Here is a 12068-nt window from a genome sequence, read left to right on the forward strand (position 1 = left end):
CAGATCTTACATGCATTAGAATTGTTACAGAAATTACAAAAGAAAAATTACCTTGAAGGCGCGAAATTGTTATTGCCTTTCGATCATCCTTTTATAATACGGAATTTATGATGGAAAATGAAGGGGCTTACTAAAATATTCTGGACAAATTTGTTAATTAATAAATACTTAATTATTAGGGCTGATGAAAGTGGAAGTTTGAAAGTAGGAGAAGCGTTATGGAGGAGGAGAGCAAAAGGCATCTAAGCCCGTATCATTATGTGTAATAATTTATATTTTATTATTTTATTATTTTTTGCTCTCCTTTCTAGGTGAAATCATAGGTTGGTATTTGACGTGGGAAACACGTGGGAAGTAGAAGTCCAGGTGGCTTTTTCCAATCCTACGTGGATTTGTCCGCTTGGCGTTTAATAGCCATTTTAGAGGAGGCTTTTAATTATATTTATAGATTTCGAAAAAAGGCCAATGATTAGCGCAAAACCGAGTCAAAACTTTGCCCATTTGTCGAGTAAAATTTTGGGCCCAAGCCCATTTCAAAATCTCACTTCGAGTCCACTACTACAACTACACTAAAGTTGACTAGGACCTTAATAGCCATTTTAGAGGAGGCTTTTAATTATATTTATAGATTTCGAAAAAAGGCCAATGATTAGCGCAAAACCGAGTCAAAACTTTGCCCATTTGTCGAGTAAAATTTTGGGCCCAAGCCCATTTCAAAATCTCACTTCGAGTCCACTACTACAACTACACTAAAGTTGACTAGGACCAACATTTTTCAAATCTTGTCTTTTCTTCAAAAGCTCACTCGATACAAGTGGCACACACCCACTTCCCGAGTCAAAATATTTCTTTCTTAGTAAGTGTGTTAGAATGGTCGATCGTGTTTTGATTCGTCGTCGATCTCTTATCCAGTTTCCAAGATGCCTGAAACAAGCAACGTGAACTTCAATCAACTCCAGGATGGTAATGATCGAATCCTAACCGCGCTAGCTCAACTCCAAGTTAATCAAGACCAAATGTATGATAGCCTTGACACCATCGAGGGCCGGATCTATACCGTAGAAACGAGGTTGCCTCCTCGGGAAAGTGAAATCGTTGATGACTTTGTGAATGACTTCAGGGACGAAAACCCTCCCATGGGTATGACTGCAGCTGAGAAACGACTCTTAAAGGGGATGACATTTATAGGGAGAATAATCGCAAGTATGAGGCCGTGAGTTCCAAGTTGCCAACCAACTTCAACATGACGGACATCCCTAAATTCAGGGGCATGAAAACCCTTTGAATCACATTCGTGCCTTCAAGGATTACATGTCTATCAAAGGCATCAAACCCGAGATGTTCTTAAGGATCTTTCCTTCATCTCTTGACACCATCCCAAAGCAATGGTTCTACTCTCTAGAACACAAGAAGATCGCTACTTGGGAAGATGCCGCGATAATTTGCTAAACAATACGCGGATAATGCTGAGATCCAAGTTAACATGCGCACTTTAGAGGTTCTTACCCAAAATGAGAAAGAAGGCTTCACCGACTTTCTAAGTAGGTGGAGGAAGACTAGTACCCAACTTGTTGAACGCCCGGATGAGGCTACCCTTGTGGAGAAATTCGTGGACAACCTAAAGCCCATCTATGCAAATCATTTGAGATACCAAAACATCAAAACTTTCAAAGACTTAACCGTACTAGGAACGGAACTATTTTTAGTATAAAACTTGCCCTTAGATTATAAAAACTAAAAAAAGAGACCTAATGCCGACTAAACTAGCGATCAATCTTCATCATCTAGGGCAGTAATTTTCATTGATTATGGCTCGTTCTACATCATCAAAATCTCCAAAAAAGCATAGGAATAGTACTAGTAGTAATGAAGTAGTAAAAGGAAGTGATGGAAGGACAGGAAGTGAGAAGAAGAAGGGACCAGATGAGGAAGACGTGTTACGTACAAAACCCATGCATGAAGTTAATCCTGTCCCTGGACTATCCTTTGAGGATGAGGAGAATCCGGATGCAAGCATACAATGGGTGACCAAGAGAGGTAAAAAAAATGGTAAGAATTCTGTAGTAGTTGAGACAATTGATAGTAATGATGAGAATAATGACACTGAAATGGATGAGTTGTTACAATTCACAAATGAAGATGTCAGTGAAGAAATTGCCTATTGGAATCAGGCTGTCTATTGTTTTGTGTTAGGCGCTAATCCACCGTGGGAGGTGGTGTAAGGATATGTGCATAGAATATGAGGTCGTCATGGTATTGACAAGATTTCCTTCTTACCTAATGGTATATTCTTGGTGAGATTTAAGGAAATGAAGGATAAAGAGGAAGTGCTGAATGCTGGTTATCATATGTTTGATAACAAACCGTTGATAGTGAAGCCTTAACAGGAGAATGTTGATCTTTTAAAGGAAGAAGTGAAAGTGGTTCCAGCATGGATTCGTATTCATGGCTTGCCTCTCAAATTCTGGGGGTCATGTTTACCTGCCATTGCTGGACTGGTTGGCCCATATATAAAGTCTGATGCTGCAACTGTGGAGAAAACGAGGCTAGGCTTTGCTAGGACAATGGTTGAGTTGAAGGTAGGGCAAGTTTTCCCTTCAGCAGTTAAGTTTAGAGATGAGAATGGGCAAATTGTTCAGCTAAAGGTTGAATATGAGTGGAAGCCAATCTTGTGTGAGAAATGTAAGGGTCTAGGGCATGAAGGTAAGAATTGCAGAAGGGATCAGCACAGGCAGGTTCAGGTTAAGCCAGTTGGTAGGAAAGTTTGGTGACCAATCCCTAAAACCAGTGGGAGGGACTCTACTATATCTGATAAAGAGTTTCCTGCCCTGACTGTGGTAGTCCCTCGTGTGAATAAGCCAACAACTGAATCAACAGCTACTGCAGGTACTCCTAAATCGCCAACTAAACCAGAAGCAGCTGCAGGAGTATCAGATTCTGATCCTGCTGTTTCTGGTGATGATAATCAGGTGGTTGAGGTTACAGATATTACTGATGAGGAGTTAGATGATGTGGAAATTCAAGTAGAGGATATTGGTGACCCACAAATTAATTCTTCCCATAATGAATAATATAGGGTTTTGGAACGTGCGGGGTATGAATAGTGTAAATAAGCAAAAAATTGTTAGAAGTTTTATTCAGAATAATGAAGCTTGTTTATTTGGTTTGTTAGAAACAAAAATAAATGGTGTTAATGTAGGTAATATAGCTCATAATATGCTTGAGGGGTGGAGTGTCACAACCAATTGTAGCTTGCATAAAGGAGGAAGGGTATGGTTATTATGGAGGCCAAACATTTTTGAGGTTCAAATTATTCAATATGATCCTCAATTTATTCACTCCAAAGTTATTGTGAAAGCTACTCAGAAAAGTTTCCTCCTTACTTTTGTTTATGCTTTTAATGAGGGCTCGGAGAGATTGGATTTGTGGGATAAACTTAGGACTTTTGCTAGGCCCTGTACTCCTTGGGCAATTGCTGGTGATTTTAACACAGTTCTATCACCTGATGAGAGACTAAGTGCTACTACTAAACAGGAGGATATGGAAGCTTTTGTTGATTGCCTAGCTGATTGTGGAATGACTGATATCCATGCTACAGGAGCATATTTCACATGGACAAATAAACAGGATCCTAATCACAGGAAATATAGCAGGCTTGATAGATTCCTGATCAATCAAGATTGGTTAGATGAATTTCCTGATATGAATGCTCATTTCCACCCTGAGGGAATTATGGATCATACCCCTTGTATTGTCAGGAATACTAGACTGGATGGTAGAAGGAATACTAGCTTCAAGTATTTTAATATGTGGGGTAGTGCACCTGAATTCCTTGAGATTGTCCAGCACACTTGGAGTCAGCAAATCTGTGGGTATACATCCGTATAATACCCTTTAAATTTAGGACTATAACGTAAATTTAACATGCGAGTATCGTCATAAAACATAAATACAATATATAGAAACAATAAGGAATTAGAATCAACCTCGGGTCCTTATGGTGCGGCGTAAAGACAGAAATCAAGCGAGATTCCCTCCTAATTGTTGCACCCAAGACCTTGTCCGAGATATGCCCTTGTGCTAGAACGTGTTCTCCGATTGCCTTGCAATATTGGGAGAACTTGTTGTGAGGTTTTCGAGATGTGAGATCTAGGTTTCAGAGAGAAACTATCTCCAAAACCCTAGTTTTTCTGTAAATGAAAATCGCTAGGTCAAAAGGAGAGGGAGCCTCTCCTTTTGTTGCCTCGGTCCGCGGGTCAAGAGAGGAGGGAGTGGGCTTACCACTTTCTCCTCATTTAACTTGTGATCCGACTGATCCGACCCGTCTCGCTAAAATGTATATGACGCGGTTTATATTATAAATCGTCATCGGTTATCGGCTATTAAAATATCAACTAATAACACGGGTTAGTTGAATTATTAATACATGTCCGACAAAGACGATATTGTATAATTTATTCAATATACATTAATTAAATATAAATCGCTTATATTTAATTTTACGAATTAACTGGTTAATTCGCCTTAGCCCATGATATTTAATCCGTATTAAATATAATATCTCAACATCACATTTTGACTAATTACTTAGTCAAATAACTCGGACTAACTGGTTAGTCAATTTTGCATCTACATGACAGTATTTTCATACTGTCACATCTCTCGAACGTATCCTATAGGTGTGACTTTTAGGGACCAGTTGATCACCGCCATCTGTATGACAATAACGTCAAACTTATCTAGCAAGCCAACCGTTATTGATAAACGTGGATCAACTGATAATAATACCAAAAGTATGCCCTTTGATCCTTTTAGAGGTTTATAAGTCCTTGCACTAACTGTTAAGGACACCAACCCCAACAAGCTCCCACTTGTCCGTACAAGTGTATGTGCAATGACGTTATCCGCACTAACTGGAGGACACAAGCTCCAACAAACTCCCACTTGTCCGTACAAGTGTATGTGCGATAACCGATTCTCATATTCATTTAAAATTTCTCCCACTCAATGTAAAACAATTTGCAGATCTGGATCCACAAAGGTCGTATTTTACAATCGATCTGTATCTAGAGTGGTTTCCCCGACTAGAGAGTAACTTAACTGATAAAACGAATCCGTATCCGAGCATGGCCATGCATTTCAGTTACAGCTCCTCGAGTGGCCCTGAGAAATATCGAGTACCTGATAAAGGCTGAATATTTCCTTCAACTCGACTCCTTCCGATCTAAGCACAGCATGAAATGACCCATAAAAAATCTACTTGGCCCCCTGTTACGGATGACCGTGAGAAAGAAACCAAAGTCACCCAAAATCTGCCGTAGTCTCAAGAGACAGTCGATAGTCAAAAGAATCGACTCTTAGGATCACCATGGAAGTCCTATCCACGACCGGGCAGCGAATGTTATAAAACATTTAGGACTCCACGTCGATGTCACAATGGTGTCCTACGAGATATCCGTATAACTCGCCTCTGTGATTGGTCAGTCAACCGGTTGACTTATGGCTCGTTGAACCCACCATCAACCAACGTCACAAAATAATTGCCAGAGTTATCAGCTCATGTGGGCAATTAAGGACTAAAAATATAATGTTTGTTCAGTTCACTTTGTGGTGTTCAAAATTGTCGTACAATTCCACATGAAAAACAAAATATATATATAAAATATCAATACGATGATGTCGTATAGAGTACAAAGGAGAATGAATCTAATCCATAAAAGAGTACTACAACTCAGGAACACGTTTGATTCCCATGGAATTCACGTGCCCTTCATGCTTATCTTGTCGTAATTGTTTAGTGAGAGGATCTGCTATATTCTCATGTGTAGCAATCTTTCCTATCACTACTTCCTTTTGCTCCACGTAATCTCGGATTAGATGAGCTTTCCGCTGTACATGTCTAGACACGACATAGTACTCGGATTCAGTCGTAGAATCTGCTGTAACACTTTGCTTGGAACTCTTCCAGCTGACTGTAGCGCCATTAAGAGCAAAAACGAATCCAGACTGAGATTTCGAGTCATCTCGATCCATAAGTCAATGCCCAATCTTTAGTCCTCCGTAGGTACTTAAGAATGTTCTTGACAGCCATCCAATGTGATTCACCTGGATGCTGTTGGAATCGACTTGTCATGCTCAATGCATATGCCACGTCCGGACGTGTGCATATCATGGCATACATGATTGATCCTATTGCCGAAGCATAAGGAATCCGTGTCATGCGCTCTTTCTCTTCCGGTGTCTCTGGTGCCCGAGACTTGCTCAAATGCACCCCTGGAGCCATAGGAAGAAACCCCTTCTTGGAGTTAGTCATGCTGAATCTCTCTAGGACTTTGTCTATGTAAGACTCCTGACTGAGAGATAGCATCCATCGTGATCTATCTCGATAGATACGGATGCCTAGAATTCTTTTTGCCTCTCCCAGATCTTTCATCTAGAAATGGTTTTTCAACCATACTTTCACCGAAGACAAGAGAGGTATGTCATTCCCAATCAGGAGTATGTCGTCAACATACAATATTAGGAAGACAATCTTGCTCCCACTCGACTTGATATATAAACATGGTTCCTCGACCGATCGAGTAAATCCATTTTCTTTTATCACTTGGTCGAAGCGATGATTCCAACTCCTTGATGCTTGCTTAAGTCCATAAATGGAACGCTTAAGTTTGCATACTTTCTTAGGATGTACTGGATCGATGAAACCTTCGGGGGCTGTACCATGTACAACTCTTCCTCCAAAAAGCCGTTTAAGAAGGCGGTTTTCACATCCATTTGCCAAATTTCATAGTCATGAAAAGCGGCAATCGCTAAGATAATCCGAATGGAACGCAGCATGACTACGGGTGCGAGGATTTCATTGTAGTGCAAACCTGGCACTTGGGTGAAACCTTTAGCAACTAGTCGTGCTTTGTAGATATCTTGTTGACCTTCCACAGAATGCTTTATCTTGTAAAGCCATTTGCATTGAAGGGGACGAACCTTAGCAGGTAAGTCAACAAGATCCCACACGTTGTTCTCGTACATGGAGTCCATCTCGGATTGCATGGCCTCAAGCCATAGCTTTGAGTCAGAACTAGTCATGGCACCTTTATAGGTTGCGGGTTCACTACTCGTTAAGAGTAGAACGTCATCTATGTCATGTTCCTCGACCATACCAATGTATCTGTCTGGAGGAATAGAGACTCTTCCCGACCTCCTAGGTTCCTCAGGAATGTTAACCGCAGCCGGGATTGAAGGAATAGGTTCCTCCAATGGTTGCTCGGTATTTGGTTCTGGAATCTCCGACAGGTCGAAGGTTCTATCACTCTTTGCATTCTCGAGAAATTCCTTCTCTAAGAATGTCGCACTAGCCGCAACAAAAACGCGTTGTTCGGTTGGCGAATAGAAGTAATGACCAAGTGTTCCTTTAGGATAACCTATAAAGTATGTCTTGACCGATCGCGGGCCGAGCTTATCCTCGTGTCTCCACTTGACATAAGCCTCGCAGCCCCAAACCCGTATAAAGGACAAGTTAGGGACCGTTCCCTTCCATAGTTCATATGGAGTCTTGTCAACAGCTTTAGACGGACTTCGGTTAAGTATTAGAGCGGCTGACATAAGAGCATAACCCCATAATGAATCAGGTAAAATCGTGTGACTCATCATGGATCGAACCATATCAAGTAGTGTTCGATTTCTCCGTTCGGACACACCATTCAACCGAGGTGTTCCAGTGGAGTTAATCGTAGGGCAATCCCACAGTCCTTTAGGTGTTGATCAAACTCGTGAGAAAGATACTCGCCACCACGATCTGAACGTAGTGTTTTAATCTTTCTTCCCAATAGGTTCTGTACCCTATTCTGGTATTCCTTGAATTTCTCAAAGGATTCACTTTTGTGCTTCATTAAGTAGACATAGCCATATCTACTTAAATCGTCCGTGAAAGTGATGAAATACCTATAGCCTTCTCGTGCGGTGATTGACATAGGACCACATACATCCGTGTGTATGAGCCCTAATAGGTCAGCAGCGCGCATTCCAACACCTTTGAAGGAAATCCGAGTCATCTTACCGATGAGACATGATTCACACGTGCCAAATGATTGAAAATCAAAGGCCGAGATAGCTCCATGTTTGATGAGCTGTTTTACGCGTTTCTCATTAATGTGTCCCATACGGCAGTGCCATAGATACGTTTGATCTTTGTCACCAACCTTTAACTTTTTACTCATTACGTGTAATATTTCCGTGGTCTGATCTAAAACATAAATTCCGTTCATGGAGACTGCCTTGCCGTAAATCATATCGTGTAATGAGAAAATGCAAGTATTATTTTCTATTACAAATGAAAAACCAAGTTTATCAAGCGCAGAAACTAAAATAATGTTTTTGGAAAGACTAGGTACATAATAGCAGTCATATAATGACAACTCAAATCCGCTAGGAAGCTGGATTACATATGTCCCCTTGGAGATGGCAGCTACTCTTGCTCCATTACCAACACGCAGGTCCACCTCACCCTTTACGAGGGGTTCGATGTTTTGGAGCCCCTGCACATGATTACACAGATGAGAACCACAACCAGTATCAAGTACCCAAGTTCCGTAACTTGCGTGGTTAATCTCAATCATATGAATAAAAGTAGAAGAAGAAGACATACCAACAGGTTTAACACGACCTGCCTTTAAGTCCTCATGGTATACGGGACATGTACGCCTCCAATGCCCAGTCTTGTGGCAATGGTGACATTCCATGTTACCATCCTTGCTCTTTGTCGCGCCTCATGAGTTACTCGACTCACCAGGACCACTCTTACCTGAACCCGACTTCTTAAACTTCGGTTTGCCTACTGCTAGGCCTGGCTGAACTTTGCCCTTACCCTTGCCTTTGTTTGACACAACAAGAACATCCTGTTTCATGCTCCCACTAAACTTCATGTCCTTCTCGGTCTGTACGAGAAGGGAGTGCAGTTCATGTGGGGTTTTCTTCAAATCATTCATATAGTAATTCGCTCTAAATTGCGAAAAACCATCGTGGAGTGAGTGAAGCATGCGGTCGATAACAATGTTCTCGCTGATGTTACAGTTAAATGTCTCCAGCTTCTCGACATTCTCAATCATGCTGAGAATGTGTGGGCTAACCGGTTGGCCCTTCTGGAGTCTCGCATCAAAGAAGCGAGTGGTATGCTCATAGGTCACGATTCTCGGTGCTTTCGAGAATTCCTTGGTGAGCGTGGTGAAAATCTTGTTTGCACCTTGGGCTATGAAGCGTTTCTGCAAATTGGGTTCCATTGCAAAAATGAGTACGTTTTTAACCGCACCCGCTTCCAAGGCGAAATCGTTATACTTGTCGATCTCGTTAATTCCAGCCGTGGGGCCTGGGTTTGGCGGCATGGGCTCAGCGGTTTGAGCTTCCGTCGAGGCGGCAAGATTCCGTAATCTTTGCCTCCCGTCCCGCGAAGTTTGATCCATCATTCTTGATCGAGTGGACCGATTCATCCGATTCATGAAGATCCGAAGCCAGGACTCACGGTCCAATGTGGCACTTGGCATTGGGTCGTTCAAATGACCAGCCATTATGTTATAAGCAGTTTAAAAATTCGTGTTCTACACTGAAAAAGAAAGAAAAACAAAACGAAATAAGCAACTCATCGAGGTGATTTAAGTCTATTTTAAAATTCATTTTAAACATGTAGACTCTCGCACTTGCATAATTGATCTCCCTCAAGAATGATACAAGTGATCCCAAGACTCAATTTCAGTAAATTGATAAGCCAACTGTTTAGCTAATTCTTCCGGAAGAACTCTTGGTCGATAGATTTCCGTAAATCCTATCTATAGTCCACCATAGTCACAGGATCGTACGAGTGACCATAGTGTTGAGATAAAATAGGTCAATCGGTTCCAACTTACCCGACGTAGAAGGGGTCATAGTATGCCTACCGACGAAGAAGGGACTCATTGGAGTTTGACCTATAAAGACCGTTCTCAATTTTAGTTTATACGAGGAAGATCCCATCAACAAAATTATAATTCATTTTAAGTGAACGAATAACTAGCGTCTGTCGTGAATGAATTTATTTGGATGATGGCTTTAAAACGTGTGACATGAGAATGTCAATGAAAACTAACTCGTGACCTCTATATGTGTCAGTTTTCATGCAAAAATTATTAGGTGGTTTGGTTTTTAGGCGGAATATGATGCATATTATCGTTGCGAGAAATAAATAAAAGAATGCAATACGTAAATAAAATTCCTAGTGTGGCCTATCCTAGTAAAATAAAACATAAAACAACTTTGGAATCCACCGTTGGACCCGAGAAGCTTGTCTTGATGTTCCATCTTGATCCAAGTAGCGGGAGTGAGCATCCGGTCTCCGTCTTTGGTCTTCTCAAAAATTACAATTTAAAATTACAAATATAAACCTATTTACATTCTAATTAAAACTGTAATTACAAGTGAAAAATCCAAAACGGAGATACAAGATCTCAAAATACAACCAAGACCGTGTTCCATCATTACGGTAACACGTTCTACTAAGGCCACACTAAGTTACAACCGTTTGCAAAAATTAAATACGTAATAAAAAGGCATTCACGGCATTCAAGATAAACGATAAATAAAAATGCATCAACTAAAAACTAATTCATTCGTGACATAATTCCGTAATTATGTTAAAATTATCCAAACCACCTTTTAATGATTAAAATTCATGTGATAAAACTGCTTCTATCATTTAATTTTAATCCATTACAATCCGTCACTTTAAATACGCTTTAAAATAACTTAATGGTACGTGTGTGAACCGTTTCACAATCATAGCGAGTGTACAATATCCGTATAAAGTACATATTAAAGCCAAAAGAAAATTTAAATCAAAAGAAACAAATTTTCAAAGCTGTCAAAAACGAAATCCTTCGATCCAGGGACATAAGTGCTCGATCGAGGGACAAAAGGGCTCGATCGACTGAATTGCAAGTCGATCGAGAGGTGTGCTAATCAGGAGGTGCTCGATCGACAACACGGGTGGTCGATCGAGGACTTATATCAGCTAATCTGCTCGATCGAGTACGAGGACTCCTCGATCGAGCAGTGGGGTTTATAAAGTGGTCGATCGAGTACAACAGGGACTCGATCGAGTAAAAACTAGACAAAAACCCACTCGATCGATTAAAAACGTGGTCGATCGAGTGCAAAAGTCTCTGAAAACTTAAAACCCTCGTGAAAACAGTTTTGATGAAACAAAGCATACGCAAAATTGATCAAAAACACATCAAAACAATTTTATAATTTGCCAAAACATGACATATTGTTATAATATCCGTATAAAACAACAATATGTAAAAACAAATCGAAAACAAAAGATCAGCCGTGTGTAAACATGACACGGTTTACAAAAAAAATAGAAAACAACTGAAATAAAATTCCAGCCGAACGGTTTTCTGGACAAAACATGATCGTCTCAAAACGTTTTATGAAAAACACATAGAAAATTTACGTGGCCTCGCTCTGATACCACTTGTGGGTATACATCCGTATAATACCCTTTAAATTTAGGACTATAACGTAAATTTAACATGCGAGTATCGTCATAAAACATAAATACAATATATAGAAACAATAAGGAATTAGAATCAACCTCGGGTCCTTATGGTGCGGCGTAAAGACAGAAATCAAGCGAGATTCCCTCCTAATTGTTGCACCCAAGACCTTGTCCGAGATATGCCCTTGTGCTAGAACGTGTTCTCCGATTGCCTTGCAATATTGGGAGAACTTGTTGTGAGGTTTTCGAGATGTGAGATCTAGGTTTCAGAGAGAAACTATCTCCAAAACCCTAGTTTTTCTGTAAATGAAAATCGCTAGGTCAAAAGGAGAGGGAGCCTCTCCTTTTGTTGCCTCGGTCCGCGGGTCAAGAGAGGAGGGAGTGGGCTTACCACTTTCTCCTCATTTAACTTGTGATCCGACTGATCCGACCCGTCTCGCTAAAATGTATATGACGCGGTTTATATTATAAATCGTCATCGGTTATCGGCTATTAAAATATCAACTAATAACACGGGTTAGTTGAATTATTAATACATGTCCGA

At 40.5% G+C, this 12068-nt stretch overlaps 1 protein-coding gene across 1 annotated transcript; it reads left to right on the plus strand.

Moving 5' to 3' along the window:
* The first annotated feature begins 1808 nt into the window (after window positions 1–1808).
* On the plus strand, window positions 1809–3888 carry LOC141640814 (uncharacterized). Its single transcript, XM_074449495.1, has 4 exons — window positions 1809–2213; window positions 2388–2754; window positions 2842–3036; window positions 3173–3888. Exons 1-4 carry the CDS (start codon window positions 1809–1811, stop codon window positions 3886–3888), a joined length of 1683 nt encoding a protein of 560 aa, XP_074305596.1.
* Window positions 3889–12068: the final 8180 nt, after the last annotated feature.

The sequence above is a fragment of the Silene latifolia genome, chromosome 2 (genome assembly GCF_048544455.1).
Source record: "Silene latifolia isolate original U9 population chromosome 2, ASM4854445v1, whole genome shotgun sequence".
NCBI lineage: Eukaryota > Viridiplantae > Streptophyta > Magnoliopsida > Caryophyllales > Caryophyllaceae > Silene > Silene latifolia.